General features: G+C 55.3%; 1 protein-coding gene across 1 annotated transcript in view; it reads right to left on the bottom strand.

Annotated features, from left to right (window-relative positions):
* VSTM2L (V-set and transmembrane domain containing 2 like) overlaps positions 1-12,109 on the bottom strand; it is a 216,861-nt gene extending 204,752 nt beyond the window's left edge. The window contains exon 1 of the mRNA XM_060233171.1: positions 11,971-12,109. Within this exon, the coding sequence (XP_060089154.1) occupies positions 11,971-12,082 (112 nt within the window). The 5' untranslated portion in view covers positions 12,083-12,109. The remainder of the gene's footprint in view (positions 1-11,970) is intronic.
* Positions 12,110-17,877: the final 5,768 nt, after the last annotated feature.

Here is a 17,877-nt window from a genome sequence, read left to right as displayed (position 1 = left end):
CAGCAGGTGCAAGTGGAGGAGGGGGGAATCAAACCCGGTTCTCCCAGATAAGAGAGCTAGGGCTGAACCAAGGCCATTCCAGCAGCTGCAAGTGGAGGAGTGGGGAATCAAACCCGGTTCTCCCAGATAAGAGAGCTACGGCTGACCCAAGACTATTCCAGCAGCTGCAAGTGGAGGAGTGGGGAATCAAACCCGGTTCTCCCAGATAAGAGAGCTCTGGCTGACCGAAGGCTATTCCAGCAGGTGCAAGTGGAGGAGTGGGGAATCAAACCCGGTTCTCCCAGATAAGAGAGCTCTGGCTGACCCAAGGCCATTCCAGCAGGTGCAGGTGGAGGAGTGGGGAATCAAACCCGGTTCTCCCAGATAAGAGAGCTCTGGCTGACCGAAGGCTATTACAGCAGGTGCAAGTGGAGGAGAGGGAATCAAACCCGGTTCTCCCAGATAAGAGAGCTCTGGCTGACCCAAGGCCATTCCAGCAGGTGCAGGTGGAGGAGTGGGGAATCAAACCCGGTTCTCCCAGATAAGAGAGCTCTGGCTGACCGAAGGCTATTCCAGCAGGTGCAAGTGGAGGAGTGGGGAATCAAACCCGGTTCTCCCAGATAAGAGAGTTCTGGCTGACCCAAGGCCATTCCAGCAGGTGCAAGTGGAGGAGTGGGGAATCAAACCCGGTTCTCCCAGATAAGAGAACTCTGGCTGACCCAAGGCCATTCCAGCAGCTGCAAGTGGAGGAGTGGGGAATCAAACCAGGTTCTCCCAGATAAGAGAGCTCTGGCTGACCCAAGGCCATTCCAGCAGCTGCAAGTGGAGGAGTGGGGCATCAAACCCGGCTCTCCAGATAAGAGAGCTCTGGCTGACCCAAGGCCATTCCAGCAGGTGCAAGTGGAGGAGTGGGGAATCAAACCCGGTTCTCCCAGATAAGAGAGCTCTGGCTGACCCAAGGCCAATCCAGCAGCTGCAAGTGGAGGAGTGGGGAATCAAACCCGGTTCTCCCAGATAAGAGAGCTATGGCTGACCCAAGGCCATTCCAGCAGGTGCAAGTGGAGAGGGGGGAATCAAACCCGGTTCTCCCAGATAAGAGAGCTCTGGCTGACCGAAGGCCTTTCCAGCAGGTGCAAGCGGAGGAGTGGGTAATCAAACTCGGTTCTCCCAGATAAGAGTCCGCACATTTAACCACTACATCAAACTCGCTCTGCAATAGGACAATGCTGGACCACAAGAAAACTGAATGAAGTGACAAAGAAAGATGTTCTTGAGGCCTCTTCTTCTACAGGCTTATGTCCTAATCAAGGGCATGCGCATTGCATCCAGTGTATCCAGCATCTTACTGTGTGCCTCGCCATATGGTCCAGAATTGATGAAGGTAGGTGTAAGGTCAGAACCTATGTGCCAAGAGTTATGACTGTCTGGGTGTTGGGGAGGGGGTATCCTCCAGTTCCCACCAGTGTGCCCCCCTCCCCCCCCCTCCCGTGCACCAGCCTTCCAGAGCCTCCCAGGGTGGCAGGGAGGAGAGAGGGAAAGAGACTCCAACAGGGAACAGCAGCATCATAAGGAATTCGACTGAATGCCGGGCCCGGAAAACATGGCAGGCAGAGAATTCCCTGCTGGAACTCTGAGGCAATCCAGTTGAACTAGGGTTGCCAACTCCAATTCAAGAAATATCTGGGGACTTTGGGGGTGGAGCCAGGAGGCATTGGGGGTGGAGCCTGGAGCAAGGGTGGGGCAAGCATCATTGAACTCCACAGGGAGTTCTGTCCATCACATTGAAAGGGACCACTGCACACCTTTTAGAGACCTTCTCTCTGTTAGAAATTATGAAATAATAAAATAGAGCCCCGTGGCGCAGAGTGTTAAAGCTGCAGTCCTAAGCTCTGCACACGACCTGAGTTTGATCCCCGGCGGAAGCTGGGTTTTCAGGTAGCCGGCTCGAGGTTGACTCAGCCTTCCATCCTTCCGAGGTCGGTCAAAGGAGTACCCAGCTTGCTGGGGGGGAGAAGGTGCAGACGACTGGGGAAGGCCATGGCAAACCACCCTATAAAAAGTCTGCCATGAAAATGCTGTGATGCAACGTCATCCCAGAGTCGGAAATGACTGGTGCTTGCTCAGGGGACCTTTCTTTTCCCTATTAGAAATAGTGGATAGGGGCACCTTCTTTTGGGGCTCATAGAATTGGACCCCCTGGTCCAATCGTTTTGAAACTTGGGGGGCTTTTTGAGGAGAGGCTCTGGATGTTATGCTAAACATTTGGTGCCTCTGCCTCAAAAAACAGGCTCCCCGGAGCCCCAGATAACCGCAGATCCATTTTCCATTATATCCTACGGGAATCGATCTCCATAGGGAGTAATGGAGGGCCCAGCAGACATTTCCCTCCCCCCACTGCTTTCTGATGACCTTGAAGCGGGGCGGAGGGCCTCCGAACCAGGGGATCCCCTGCCCCCACCTGGGGATTGGCAGCCCTCAACTGAACGCCGGCCGAGTGTTTATATGGACACAACAGGCAGAGTAATCAGGAGGGGCTGAGACAAAGGAGAACGCAGCCAAGCGAGGGCTGTCGGGCCTGGGGGTGCCAGCACACAGAAGTCCCTGCCCTTGGCCCTTTGTTCCTACAGCTGGTGCTGCCCGCTCTGCAGCTGGCAGGAAGGGCTTGCGTGGCCCTGCTGTCCCTGCAACCGAGGAGACATGAATAATTGAAGGTGCTGGCTGGAAGGGAAGGGGGAGAGGGAGGCCGGTAGGCTGGAGGAAGTAGAGGAGGGTTCACAGACAGGCTCCTGTGCTACTGCACAGACTCCCAGCCGGCTGCTTGGCATCCAGGGGCAAGTCTGGAGCTCGGCTCTGCTTAGGGTTGCCAATCCCCAGGTGGGGGCAGGAGATCCCCTGGCTTGGAGGCCCTCCCCCCGCTTCAGGGGCATCAGAAAGGGGAGGGGGAGGGGAGGAAACTGTCTCATTCCCTACGGAGACCGATTCCCATAGGGCATAATGGAGAATTGATCCCCGGGTCTCTGCGGCTCTGGGGGAGCTGTTCTTTGAGCCAGCTGCCAGGAGAGAGAGAGAGAGAGAATTTCCTGTCCTTTTAATACAGTTATAGTAGGATATTAGCTCGTGTGTGATGCTTTTTTCCTCTACACCATGGGAAATTTCAGCTGTCCATTTCCACACACCAAATCTCGATTAAAGGAATGACTTTAATCCCCCTCTCTAGGTCAGTTGGCAACCCTGTGCCATTCACACCTTTTTCCATGGGGCAGGGCTTAGCATCAATATAACCCCCCCCCCCCCCATTTTGGAATTACCATTCCCAAAGTGTTTCCACTGGGCCAGATTCTCAATTTCCCAGGACATTTTTGAGGGTCAAGCACCCAGGGGTGGAATTCTAGCAGGAGCTCCTTTGCATATTAGGCCACACACCCCTGATGTAGCCAATCCTCTAAGAGCTTACAAAAAAGAGCCTTGCAAGCTTTTGGAGGATTGGCTACCTCAGGGGTGTGTGGCCTAATATGCAAAGGAGCTCCTGCTAGAATTCCACCCCTGCAAACACCAGGACCTATGGCACCTGAGAACGTAATTCTAAGCACTCTTACTAGAGTGGCAGTAACTGGACCACAGATTTGCCCCCTACTCTGTTGGCCTTGACTTGCCCACATCATAAGTGTATCCTGAACACAACCCACAAAACAGGTCAGCTACATTCTCTGCAACTGATACACAAGCCACACAGCCTTTCTTTCCAGTTTCCATGTTTGATCGAGAAAGCCGCAACTGACTCACTGAGACAATCCTATTCATGTATTTAAGGGCAGGTTGACTTGCTTTTCTCTAGCAAAAGAAGACTCGAGGAAGGCAATAATAAAAAAAATGTCCCGATTAAATCCACACCCGCTTTTCTCTTAAAAACCTATCGTGGACCAGACAGAGCGCCGGTTAGGTCATGGGTGGCGAAACTTGCTTCACATAAGAGCCACATAGAAGAAATGTCAGATGGCTGAGAGCTGCAAGACAGGAAGGAAGGAAGGAAGGAAGGAAGGAAGGAAGGAAGGAAGGAAGGAAGGAAGGAAGGAAGGAAGGAAGGAAGGGAGGGAGGAAGGAAGGGAGGAAGGAAGGGAGGGAGGAAGGGAGGAAGGAAGGAAGGGAGGAAGGAAGGAAGGAAGGAAGGAAGGGAGGAAGGAAGGAAGGAAGGAAGGAAGGAAGGGAGGGAGGGGAAGGGAAGGGAAGGAAAGGAAAGGAAAGGAAAGGAAAGGAAAGGAAAGGAAAGGAAAGGAAAGGAAAGGAAAGGAAAGGAAAAGGAAAAGGAAAAGGAAAAGGAAAAGGAAAGAGGAAAAGAGAGGGAGGGAGGGAGGGGAGGAGGGAGAGAGGAAGGCAAATAGATGGGGGAGAGAGTGGTGGAAAGAAAGCAACTTAACATTAAATGCATTCTCCAAGCTACCAGCTGACATGGCTTGGAGCAGTGATTTAAAGAGAGCTGGCCGACAGGGCAGTGGGGGCTTCAAGAGCCACATAAAATGTGTGAAAGAACCACATGTGGCTCCCGAGCCCCAGTTTGGCCACCCCTGGGCTAGGCCGAGGGCCTATTTCCACAATCCAGGAGTCAGCCCAGCTGGAGCCCTTGCTGGGTTTCTGGGTCCCCAGCCGAAGGCACCTCTCCTTGAGGCCAGAGAATATTTGGCTGTGCATCCGTGGTCTCAGCTGTTAACATCTCCCTATTCACACAGGGGCATGCACAGGGCCCAACCCTTCTTCTGAGCAGGAACGCACGGGAACGCAGTTCCGGCTGGCTTAGCATCAGGGGGTGCGGCCTAACATGCGAATGAGCCCCTGCAGGGCTTCTCCCCAAAAAGCCCTATGTGAAACAACGGCGATATCAGGAGGTGTGGCTTAACATGCAAATGAGTCCCTGCTGGGCTTTTTCTACAAATCAAGCCCTGGGCATGCATGTATCCCCCCCCTGCCCCCCAGCTGCTCTGCTTCCCTTGACATGAGCCCTTCCCACAGCAGCCCCATCAAAGGAAGCTGGAAAGGGTAGTTGGGAGGCTGCTCAGCAGCTCTCTGTCTGCCCTCCACCCTTGGAGCTCAGTTCTGGCTGTCCCCAAACCTGCCCCCACTCCCTCCCCCCTTGCTCTGTTTAGCCCTTCACTGCCTGTAGATTCCACTTCCACTCTGCCTGGTCCCTGGATGGTCTGAAAAAGAACACCCCAGCCCCTGGATGGGTAGGACCCGAAGCAACAGGCTCCAATTACAAGCAGAAATTAACCGGCTGGATATTAGGAAACTTTTCTGTTTTACAGTCGGAGTAGTTCGGAGGTGGAGGCAGCTGCCTAGGAAGGGAACTCCCTTTCGTTGGCAGTCTTCGAAACGTGGCTGGAGGATTATTCGTTGGAGATGCTATAGGCTGATCCTGCATGGGCCAGGGGGTTGGGCTAGATGGTCTCTTTGGCCCCTGCCAGCTTCGTGGTTCTATGATTCTTGGGACTTGCCCTTCCATCCTGCTTCCTCTTTTCCCCACTGAAGGTGCTTCATGCTTAGTTCTCGTGGCCCTTTCTTACACACCCAGGGAAATGTTAATCATCGCAAAGAAGAGGAAGAAGAAGAGGAGGAGGAGGAGGAAGAAGATGATATCGGATTTATATCCCGCCCTCCACTCAGAGTCTCAGAGCGGCTCACAATCCCTTTACCTCCCTCCCCCACAACAGACACCCTGCGAGGTGGGTGGGGCTGGAGAGGGCTCTCACAACAGCTGCCCTTTCAAGGACAACCTCTGCCAGAGCTACGGCTGACCCAAGGCCATTCCAGCAGGTGCAAATGGAGGAGTGGGGAATCCAACCTGGTTCTCTCAGATAAGAGAGCTCTGGCTGACCCAAGGCCATTCCAGCAGGTGCAAGTGGAGGAGGGGGGAATCAAACCCAGTTCTCCCAGATAAGAGAGCTCTGGCTGACCCAAGGCTATTCCAACAGCTGCAAGTGGAGGAGTGGGGAATCCAACCCGGTTCTCCCAGATAAGAGAGCTCTGGCTGACCCAAGGCTATTCCAGCAGCTGCAAGTGGAGGAGTGGGGAATCCAACCCGGTTCTCCCAGATAAGAGAGCTCTGGCTGACCCAAGGCCATTCCAGCAGGTGCAAGTGGAGGAGTGCGGAATCAAACCCGGTTCTCCCAGATAAGAGAGCTCTGGCTGACCCAAGGCCATTCCAGTAGGTGCAAGTGGAGGAGTGGGGAATCAAACCCGGTTCTCCCAGATAAGAGAGCTCTGGCTGAGCCAAGGCCATTCCAGCAGGTGCAAATGGAGGCGTGAGGAATCAAAGCCGGTTCTCCAGATAAGAGAGCTCTGGCTAACCCAAGGCCATTCCAGCAGGTGCAAGTGGAGGAGTGGGGAATCAAACCCGGTTCTCCCAGCTAAGAGAGCTCTGACTGACCCAAGGCCATTCCAACAGCTGCAAGTGGAGGAGTGGGGAATCAAACCCGGTTCTCCCGGATAAGAGAGCTCTGGCTGACCCAAGGCCATTCCAGCAGGTGCAAGTGGAGGAGTGGGGAATCAAACCTGGTTCTCCCAGCTAAGAGAGCTCTGACTGACCCAAGGCCATTCCAACAGCTGCAAGTGGAGGAGTGGGGAATCAAACCCGGTTCTCCCGGATAAGAGAGCTCTGGCTGACCCAAGGCCATTCCAGCAGCTGCAAGTGGAGGAGTGGGGAATCAAACCCGGTTCTCCCAGAGAAGAGAGCTCTTGCTGACCCAAGGCCATGCCAGCAGCTGCAAGTGGAGGAGTGGGGAATCAAACCCGGATAAGAGTCCGCACACTTCACCACTACACCAAACAGGTTCTTTTTGGGGTCAGGAAGTGATTGTTCTCTGACCAATTAGGCCAGGGTCTTATTACCATCTCCTGGGCCTGAATCAGGGCTCACTGAGCTGTGTGTTTGGGGGGGGGAGGCATTTGCGAGTTCCCTGCATTGTGCAGGGAGGCCAAACTAGACGTCCCTGGAGCTGCCGTCCAACTCTAGGATTCTATAGGCGTGGCCCTCTCATGTCTCACAACCAGCCTGTTTCTTCCACAGGGAAGGCAGCCGCCCAGATAGACCTCAGAATGGAGAGCGAGGCTGGCCCAGGGGTTGGAGCGGAGAGAGGGCTGCAGAAAGCCGTTCGCCTGCGCCCAGTTTTTAGGAGGCACCCCTGGCTGACTCCAAAGCATCTCCCGCCTCCCGCCGGCCTCTGGTGCCTTCGCTTTGCCTCCGGCCTCCGAGAGAGGGGTGTTTTCTTGGCGGCCTCGGCTGCACTCCCGTGTTTGGCTGGGCGAGATCAGCGCCAGCCACATAATGAAACGATCCATCTCCAATCTGCTCCCCGGCCGCGGCCAACCGGTTTCCAGCACCTGCCACTTTTTGCCAAATTGGTATTCAACGGCTGAACTCAAAACGGCTTATTAGACCCGACCCACTTACTTCCCCGCTTCGCCTCTCAGCCTCGTTCGTAAAGGGCTCGCCGGGGACGAAGGGAGCGGCTGCCGGAGGCCCGTGGGGTGGAACGCCTGCCTTGGCCATATTTCCCCCCCCCCCGCCTGCCTCTGCAGACACCCAACCCCCTCCCAGATGGGTCTCATTCTAGCCCCTCCTGCGAGGGACGAGTCGGCCTGTCTAGCAGCCGACTCCTCCAGCAGAGAAAGCTGCCTTCGACTGAAACAAGACCCCCCTGGGCCCATGGAAAGCAGTAGTGCCTGCTCCAGAACCCGAGGCAGAGAAAGGGTCTTTCCCAGCATCTTTTGCCTGGCCCTTCCAATGGGATATGCTGCCGGAGATTGTCATGGGGACTTTTTGCAGGTCAAGCAGAGGCTGTGTCGCTGAGCCGCGACCCTTCCTCTCCCCTGCTTCTTCTCTGGCTGAAAAGGGATGCCATTGCGCGTTTGCTCTCTTGACACCGCTGCAGAGCCTGTCTCTGACCCCCCCCCCCCCAGTCTTTAGGCAGCCAGATGGAAGCAACCCAACGAGGGCCGGCGATTGCAGCTTCTGGGCCAGCTCTGAATGCCGGACGGTGCTGCTAGAACCTCCGTCCCACCAGTTGCTGAGCCAAGCCCTGTTTCTTTCCCTGGCCGGGAGCTGGTTTTTCATGCAGCCCGAAGCGGCGGAGGGGCTTCTGATCGTTCCCAGATGCTCTTCCTCCAGCACCACATCAGATTCCTGCAGAGCCCCTTCCATCTCTGCGGAGCACCCACTGCTGAGCCGTTCCACCAGCCTTGGCCTTCAGCCTGAGGAGGGATCTCTCATGCCCCACTCCACCTCCTTAACGGCCCATCTCTGGGGGATGTTACTCTATATAAAGCACACAACCTCTCCATGCAGCTGCACAGAATGTCCCGGCTAATCTCCGGAAAGAGCTGGGCGTCTGGCCAGTCTCCAAGGGCAGGACCCAAAGGCCCCAGCCCCAGCTGGGGACGGACGGTGGCTCAGCGGCGGAGCATTTGCTTGGTAAGCAGAAGGTCCCTCCCAGGTTCAATCCCTGGGATCTCCAACTCAAAAGGGTCCAGGCAAATAGGCGCGGAAAACCTCCACTGGAGACCCTGGAGAGGCGCGGCCAGTCTGTGTAGACAATACTCAGGGGTTCTTTTGAAGAAAAATAGGTGGTGGAGCTCATTCAGGATTGTTATGCAGCTGCACCTACTATTCAATGGACAAGGTGGGAAGGAAGAGGTGGAACTCTCAGAAAGGTTCAGGAGCTGTGCTCCTGTGAGCTCCCACTGAATCCAAGGCCTGACAATACTGACTTTGATGGACTGAGGGTCTGATTCAGTAGAAGGCTGCTTCAGATGTTCATATTAGGGGAGGGGTGGTGGCTCAGTGGTAGAGCATCTGCTTGGTAAGCAGAAGATTCCAGGTTCAATCCCTGGCATCTCCAAGTAAAAAGTGTCCAGGGAAGGTAGCGTGAAAAACCTCAGCTTGAGACCCTGGAGAGACGCTGATTTTCAGGGTGGGGCTGAGAGAGCTCTGGCAGAGGCCATCCTTTCAAGGACAACCTCTGCCACAGCTAGGGCTGACCCAAGGCCATTTCCAGCAGCTGCAAGTGGAGGAGTGGGGAATCAAGCCCGGTTCCCCCAGATAAGAGAGCTCTGGCTGACCCAAGTCCATTCCAGCAGGTGCAAGTGGAGGAGGGGGGAATCAAACCCACTTCTCCCAGATAAGAGAGCTCTGGCTGACCCAAGGCCATTCCAGCAGGTGCAAGTGGAGGAGGGGGGAATCAAACCCGGTTCTCCCAGATAAGAGAGCTCTGGCTGACCCAAGGCCATTCCAGCAGGTGCAAGTGGAGGAGGGGGGAATCAAACCCGGTTCTCCCAGATAAGAGTTCACGCATTTCACCACTACACCAAACTGGCTCTCACCAAGCAGGCTGGAGGGGATGGAAACGACCTCAGCTTGAGACCCTGGAGAGCAGCTGCCAGTCCGAGTAGACAAGACTGACTTTGAGGACCCAAGAGGGTCTGAGGCAGGTGTGTCCCTGAGGTCTGGTGTCCATTGACCAGGGTTGAGAACTCCTGCATGGGAGAGAGCCCGAAGCCTTCCCTAGATGTTGCCTCCTGACTCTAGGATTTAGAGGTTGACTGCCTCTGAATGTGGAGGTTCTCCTCAATCCCTACGGCTGAGAAGACAACACTGACTTTGCTGGACCAAGGGACTGATTCAGTGTCGGACACTGAAGGGTTGCTAGGCGTTGCCTGACACGATCCCCGAGAGCCCTTTGCGCAACAGCTCCCCAAAGCTCCGGAGCGTGCCCTTGGAAGGCTCAGCAGGGACGGGGCCCTTTCTCACGGCGAGACAACTGGCTGGTTTTAGCCTGACTGTCCAAGAAAGCTGCCTGTCTGTTGACTGTCTGTAGGATGTAGGGACTGCACACAAATCCTTGCAAGAGGGGCTGGCAGATGCTGGGGGAGTGGGGCAGGAAGCTTTCTTGTCGTCAGAGCCCCACCTGTGCAATTGGGGCAGGTGTGTACCCCAGCCCCAGAGGCCAAAATCCTTGCTCTTTAGCAGGAATATCGGGGAGGGGGGCTTTTACCCCCTCCCCTCAAAAGCCTCTCTCTCCTGGCTTCATGAACATGAACATATGAAGCTGCCTTCTACTGAATCAGACCCTGGGTCCATCAAAGTCAGTCTTGTCTACTCAGACTGGCAGCGGCTCTCCAGGGTCTCAAGCTGAGGTTTTCCACACCTATTTGCCTGGACCCTTTTTAGTTGGAGATGCCGGGGATTGAACCTGGGACCTTCTGCTTCCCGAGCAGATGCTCCACCACTGAGCCACTGTCCCTCCGCTCATGTTTCCTCTGGCTTCATTCGGCATGCATTCTGCACCCTCCTTTCAAACACTCGGATGGGGATATCTGGGAAAGACACCCCCCTCCCTCCACAAGTCCTCAGGTTCCAGTCTGGGCACCTTTGTCAGTTGTTCAGCCGGGAACACCCGGCCTGTTTTCTGCCCTCCTTTCTTCTAGCTGCTCCGTCACCCACACGCAGACTTTGTGATTTCTGAAGGAGCGGTGGTGGATTTCCCTATGCCTTAAAGTCAGAGAGGGGGGGAAGAGTGGGGGGAGAGGCAAGCGGTGGCAAAATGCAGGCCCCTCCTGGCGTTCCCTGCAGGCCAATGTTCAGCAGGTGAAGCTGACGGGGTGTAAGAGCCAGGCTTAGGAGGAGAGGTCCAGTCGGCAGGCACATCCTGTGACCAATGGGAGACAGGGATGGTGGCTCAGCGGTAGAGCAGAAGGTCCCAGGTTCAATCGCCGGCATCTCCAACGAAAAAGGGTCTAGGCAAATAGGCGTGCAAAACCTCAGCTGGAGACCCTGGAGAATTGCTGCCAGTCTGAGGAGACAAGACTGACTTTGATGGACCCAGGGTCTGATTCAGTAGAAGGCAGCTTCACATGTTCATTTGAACAATGGATTTCCCAAAACCTTTAGGGGAGGGATGGTGGCTCAGTGGTAGAGCATCTGCTTGGTAAGCAGAAGGTCCCAGGTTCAATCCCCGACATCTCCAACTAAAAAGGGTCCAGGCAAGGTGGCGTGAAAAACCTCAGCTTGAGACCCTGGAGAGCCATGAATGGGCTGCGGCTCAGTGGTAGAGCATCCGCTTGGTAAGCAGAAGGACCCAGATTCAATCCCCGGCATCTCCAACTAAAAAGGGTCCAGGCAAGTAGACGTTTAAAACCTCAGCTGGAGACCCTGGGGAGCCGCTGCCAGTCTGAGGAGACAAGACTGACTTTGATGGACCCAAGACGGTCTGATTCAGTAGAAGGCAGCTTCATATGTTCTGTTATTAGGGGAGAGACCGTGACTCAGTGGTTGAGCACCTGCTTGGTAAGCAGAAGGTCCCAGGTTCGATCCCCGGCATCTCCAACTAAACAACGGTCCAGGCAATTAGGCGTGAAAAACCTCAGCTGGAGACCCTGGAGAGCCGCTGCCATTCTGAGTAGACAAGACTGACTTGGATGGACCGAGGGGGGGGGGGGTCCGTCTGATTCAGTAGAAGGCAGCTTCACATGCTCCTATGACCAAGCTCAGCACCGCGGACTCTGCCTTCCTAAATGCCTCCCCTTCTTCTCCGCCCGCCCAGCAGGGGGCGCCCGATGTCACGTCTCCCGGCGCTTTCTGCACTCCGTATCGTACAATCCGGATTAACCAGCGCCTCCCGGGTCCGCTGCGGACAGCGACTCAGTGGGCTCGGGATCTTCCCTGCGCCCCCGGGACTGTGCATCTTCTTCCCCCCACGCAGTAAGAGCTGCCCCTTGAAAGCCCCCCAACTGCAAAGTCCAACCCATTCCCCCCCCCCCCCAATAACCCATGCTATTCCTCCCACTGTGGAGGGGGGGGGCGTGGAGGGACCCACCCTTTTGCTCCCCTTTGGCCTCCCACAGCCCAGCCCCGGGGTGGGGGGGAGGAAAAGGGGGTCCGAGTGGAATTGGGGGCCGCGAAGGTGACCCCCCCCCGGCCCTCCCCGCGCCCCGCTCCGCACTCACCGTTGCCGGGGATCTGGTTGTCCCACTGCGGGGGGCGCGAGGGGGCGGCGAGCTGGAGGTAGAGTCCCAAGGAGTGGCAGAGGGCCAGAGTGAGGCCAAAGGCGCCCCCCATCGCGCTCCCGCCCGCCCGTCCTTCCGACAGCCCCCTGCGCCCTTCTCACATCAGGGGCTGTGGTTGGGGGGGGGGGCACAAGAAGCGGCAGCCCGGCGGCCCCCGGCTCTCTCGGCGGCGCCACTCCCTGCCCTCCCGCGCCCGGCTCGCCTCGGCTCGGCTCGGCTCCGCTTTGGCGCGGCTCGCCTCCGCTCCGCCTGCCCGAGACTGCGGGACTCTTCCCTTCGGCGGAGGGCGCCGCGGTGCGGCGGCTCTGCCGTCCGGCGGAAGGATTCCGAGGGCTTGATGGAGCAGCAAAGTTTCTCCAAGGGGGTCGTTTGCAAAGCCGCGGGGCGGGGCTGGAGGGGGGAGGAAGGTGCCAACCGCAGCGGGAGGAATCGCTAGGGTTATGGGGGGGGATGGGTTGGACTTTGCAGTTGGGGGGCTTTCAAGGGGCAGTTCTTACTGCGTGGGGGGAGGAAGATGCCAACCGCAGCGGGAGGAATCGCATGGGTTATTGGGGGGGGATGGGTTGGACTTTGCAGTTGGGGGGCTTTCAAGGGGGAGGCTGGAGGGGGGGCAGAAACTGAACACAAGACTCCAGGTGAGGTCTTGCCAGAGCACAGTAAAGCGATACCATCACATCACGCGATCTGGACACTATTGATACAGCCCAAAATCTGTTGATACAGCCCAAAATCGCATTTGCCTTTTTAGCCACCGCACCACACTGCTGCCCGGGGGGAGGTGGGGAGAAAGATGCCAGCCGCAGCGCGAGGAATAACATGTTTTATGGGGGAGGGGGGGATGTGTTGGACTTTGCAGTTGGGGGGTTGCTGCGTGCCCCGAGGGTGGGGGGGGGGAGAAAGATGCCAACCGCAGCGCAGGGAATAACCTGTGTTATGGGGGGGGGGGATGTGTTGGATTTTGCAGTTGGGCGGTTTCCATTGAAGGCGCAGGAAAGGGCGGGGGGGGGGGGGCTTAGTTCTTCTCCACGAATTCCGATCCATGAATTAAGTTCACAGGTTTTTCTACCTCGGGTCTCCATACCCCTTCATATCCTGAAAGTCAGCGGGGGGGCAGTCTAGGCAAAGTCTACTTAAACCCTCATGGGGGGGGATTTCATTTCCTGATGGGGGGGCACCTTTCAGCTGGGGCCGGTCTAGGCAAAGTCTACTTAAACCCTCATGGGGGGGGATTTCATTTCCTCAGGGGGGGCACCTTTCAGCTGGGGCCGGTCTAGGCAAAGTCTACTTAAACCCTCATGGGGGGGGATTTCATTTCCTGAACGGGGGCACCTTTCAGCAGCGGCCGGCCTAGGCAAAGTCTGCTTAAACCCACTTGGGGGGAGGTTTCCTTGTGTCCCCCCCCCCCGCCCCGGTCTCCCGAAAACGTGCCCCTGCCTGGAGGAGTGAATGGACATTCCTCGCAGGAGACATTCCTCGCAGGAATCTCCCCCTCCCAGAAAAAAGGGACGGACTGGGACAATTCCTCATTGAGACACACCCAACAGAGCGGATGAGGTCGCTCTCTCCTTTGATTTGCCCCTACATTGTACTTCTTGCGCTGCCGTTGGCAAGAGCGGACGCCTGGATAGAGAACAAAGCGAGTGTCTTTGCAACGGGTGGGGGTGCGGGGATTTCGAGGGAGGGGCTCAAATCGCGCCCCCCCCGCCAGCCCTCCTCGCCCAGCTGCGGGAATAGAGTCCCCTGCAGCCTGCGGTTCAGCACCGGCCTGAGGACAGCTCCCCGGACAGCTCCCCGTTTCAGCACCGCGGACAGCGCCCCCCCCAACCCGCCTGGAGAGCCCAGCAGCGCCTCTCCAGACGACCCCGGGAGCCCTCCTGGCGGGGCACGGGGGCAAAGTCACCGCCAGACTGGAGTTGAACCACCAGTTCAAGGGCCCGGATAGGTGGGCTGAAAATGGCTGCTGTGGAGCAGTTCTGCGATGGCTTGTTGGAGTTTTAACACATGAGCACACGAAGCTGCCTTATACAGAATCAGACCCCCCCTCAGCTCATCCAAGTCAGTCTTGTCTCCTCAGACTGGCAGCGGCTCTCCAGAGAGCCAGTTTGGTGTAGTGGTTAAGTGTGTGGACTCTTATCTGGGAGAACTGGGTTTGATTCCCCACTCCTCCACTTGCACCTGCTGGAATGGCCTTGGGTCAGCCAGAGCTCTCTTATCTGGGAGAACTGGCTTTGATTCCCCCACTCCTCCACTTGCACCTGCTGGAATGGCCTTGGGTCAGCCAGAGCTCTCTTATCTGGGAGAACTGGCTTTGATTCCCCCACTCCTCCACTTGCACCTGCTGGAATGGCCTTGGGTCAGCCAGAGCTCTCTTATCTGGGAGAACTGGCTTTGATTCCCCCACTCCTCCACTTGCACCTGCTGGAATGGCCTTGGGTCAGCCAGAGCTCTCTTATCTGGGAGAACTGGCTTTGATTCCCCCACTCCTCCACTTGCAGCTGCTGGAATGGCCTTGGGTCAGCCATAGCTCTGGCAGAGGTTGTCCTTGAAAGGGCAGCTGCTGTGAGAGCCCTCTCCAGCCCCGCCCACCTCACAGGGTGTCTGTTGTGGGGGAGGAAGGGAAAGGAGATTGTGAGCCGCTCTGAGACTCTTTGGAGTGGATAAATCCAATATCATCATCTTCTTCTTCTTCTTCTTCTTCTTCTTCTTCTTCTTCTTCTTCTTCTTCTTCTTCTTCTTCTTCTTCTTCTTCTTCTTCTTCTTCAGGGTCTTCAGCTGAGGTTTTGCAGTTGGCTCCCTTCCTAGAGCGTCGGGACCTAGCAACAGTGATCCATGCAACGGTTGCCTCAAGGTTGGATTACTGTAATGCCCTCTACATGGGGCTGCCTCTGTGCCGAACCCAGAAGCTGCAGCTGGTGCAGAACGCGGCGTCTAGGCTGCTATTAGGGCTCCCGAAGTGGGAGCACATACAGCCGGGGCTGCGCTGACTGCACTGGCTGCCGGTTGTATACCGGGTTCGTTACAAAGTGCTGGTTATCACCTTTAAAGCCCTATATGGTCGAGGACCTGCCTACCTGAGGGACCGTCTCTCCCCATATGAACCCCTGAGAGCACTGAGGTCAGCTGGGAAGAACCAGCTGACTATCCCCAGGCCAAAGGAGGCAAAATTAAAGAATACCCATGCACGGGCCTTCTCCATTGCAGCTCCACACCTATGGAACCAGGTCCCGGAAGAAGTGCGGGCCCTGCAGAGCCTTGAACAGTTCCGCAGGGCCTGCAAGACCATCCTTTTTAGGATGGCCTTTGCCTGACTGAACGACTGATGATTCGCCTTAAGTGATTCCGCCGTAGTATTTACACCTAATAGAGTAGCACCAGGAATGTTAATTTTAATTGGAATGTTTTTAAGTGAATGTGATTTTAAAACCTGCTATATAATTTATTGAATGGATTGAGATGTTGTTGGCCGCCCTGAGCCTGCTTCGGCGGGGAGGGCGGGATATAAATAGAATGTTATTATGTTATTATTATTATCGCACGCCTATTTGCCTGGACCCTTTTTAGCTGGAGATGCCAGGGATTGAACCTGGGACCTTCTACTTACCAAGCAGATGCTCTACCACTGAGTCAGTGCCCCTCCCAAATGAAGACATAGGTATGAACATTTGAAGCTGCCTTCTACTGAATCAGATCCCCTGGGCCCATCAAAGTCAGTCTTGTCTCCTCAGACTGGCAGTGGCTCTCCAGGGTCTCAAGCTAGGTTTTTCATGCCTACTTGCCTGGACCCTTTTTAGTTGGAGATGCTGGGGATTGAACCTGGGACCTCCTGCTTACCAAGCAGATGCTCGACCAGTGAGTCAGCGTCCCTCCCAAACGAAGACATAGGTATGAACATTTGAACCACCATCCCTCCTCGAAAGGTTTTGGGAGATCCATTGTTCATATGAATATATGAAGCTACCTTCTACTGAATCAGACCCTCTTTGGTCCATCCAAGTCAGTCTTGTCTCCTCAGACTGGCAGCGGCTCTCCAGGGTCTCCAGCTGAGGTTTTTCATGCCTATTTGCCTGGACCCTTTTTAGCTGGAGATGCTGGGGATTGAACCTGGGACCTTCTACTTACCAAGCAGATGCTCTACCACTGAGTCAGTGCCCCTCCCAAATGAAGACATAGGTATGAACATTTGAAGCTGCCTTCTACTGAATCAGATCCCCTGGGCCCATCAAAGTCAGTCTTGTCTCCTCAGACTGGCTGTGGCTCTCCAGGGTCTCAAGCTGAGGTTTTTCATGCCTACTTGCCTGGACCCTTTTTAGTTGGAGATGCCGGGGATTGAACCTGAGACCTCCTGCTTACCAAGCAGATGCTCTACCAGTGAGTCAGCGTCCCTCCCAAATGAAGACATAGGTATGAACATTTGAGCCACCGTCCCTCCTCTAAAGGTTTTGGGAGATCCATTGTTCATATGAACATATGAAGGTGCCTTCTACTGAATCAGACCCTTTTTGGTCCATCCAAGTCAGTCTTGTCTCCTCAGACTGGCAGCGGCTCTCCAGCATCTCAAGCTGAGGTTTTTCACGCCGACTTGCCTGGACCCTTTTAAGTTGGAGTTGCCAGGGATTGAACCCTGGGACTTTCTGCTTACCAAGCAGATGCTCTGCCACTGAGCCACCGTCCCTCCCCAAACTTCATCCCATGGTTCTAACCTTGGGCTTGGCCTCATCCTGGCATGCTGAAGTCATCAGAAAAGTTATTTTTTGAAAGAACGTTGGGTGATTAAGTCTTTCGAATGCCTAGACGCCTTGGTGAAATCACAACACACGCAGCAAGCTGCCCTATACTGGGTTAGACTATTCATCCATCAAAATCAACGTTGTCTTCTCAGACTGGAAGCAGGTCTCCAGGGTCTCAGGTGGAGGTCTTTCACATCACCTACTTACTAGAAAGATAAAGGTATTCCCTTGTGCAAGCACTGAGTCATTACCAACCCATGAATCATAGAGTTGGAAGGGACCTCCAGAGTCATCTAGTCCAACCCCCTGCACAATGCAGGAAACCCACAAATACCTACCCCAAATTCACAGGATCTTCATCGCTGTCAGATGGCCATCTAGCCTCTGTTTAAAAACCTCCAAGGAAGGAGAGCCCACCCCTTCCCGAGGAAGCCTGTTCCACTGAGGAACCACTCTAACGGTCAGGAAGTTCATAGAATCATAGAGTTGGAAGGGACCTCCAGGGTCATCTAGTCCAACCCCCTGGACAATGCAGGAAATCCACAGATACCTACCCCAAATACACAGGCTCTTCATCACTGTCAGATGGCCATCTAGCCTCAGTTTAAAAACCTCCAAGGAAGGAGAGCCCACCACCTCCCAAGGAAGCCTGGTAGAATCCTAGAGTGGAAGGGACATACAGGGTCATCTTGTCCAACCCCCTGCATGATGGAGGAAACTCACAAACACCTGCCCCTAAATTCACAGGATCTTTATTGCTGTCAGGTGGCCATCTAGCCTCAGTTTAAAAACCTCCAAGGAAGGAGAGCCCACCACCTCCCGAGGAAGCCTGTTCCACTGAGGAACCGCTCTAACGGTCAGGAAGTTCTTCCTAATGTTGAGCCAGAAACTCTTTTGATTTAATTTCAGCCCATTGGTTCTGGTCCTACCTTCTGGGGTCACAGAAAACAATTCTACACCATCCTCTAGATGACAGCCCTTCAAGAACTTGAAGATGGTGATCATATCACCTCTCAGCCACCTCCTCTCCATGCTAAACATCCCCAGCTCCTTCAGCTTTTCCTCATAGGACTTGGTCTCCAGACCCCTCACCATCTTCGTCACCATCCTCTGGACCCTT

The sequence above is a fragment of the Heteronotia binoei genome, chromosome 2, assembly GCF_032191835.1.
Source record: "Heteronotia binoei isolate CCM8104 ecotype False Entrance Well chromosome 2, APGP_CSIRO_Hbin_v1, whole genome shotgun sequence".
Taxonomy (NCBI): domain Eukaryota; kingdom Metazoa; phylum Chordata; class Lepidosauria; order Squamata; family Gekkonidae; genus Heteronotia; species Heteronotia binoei.
The sequence above is the reverse complement of the archived record's forward strand: the minus strand, read 5'-3'. Positions and strand labels throughout refer to the sequence as shown.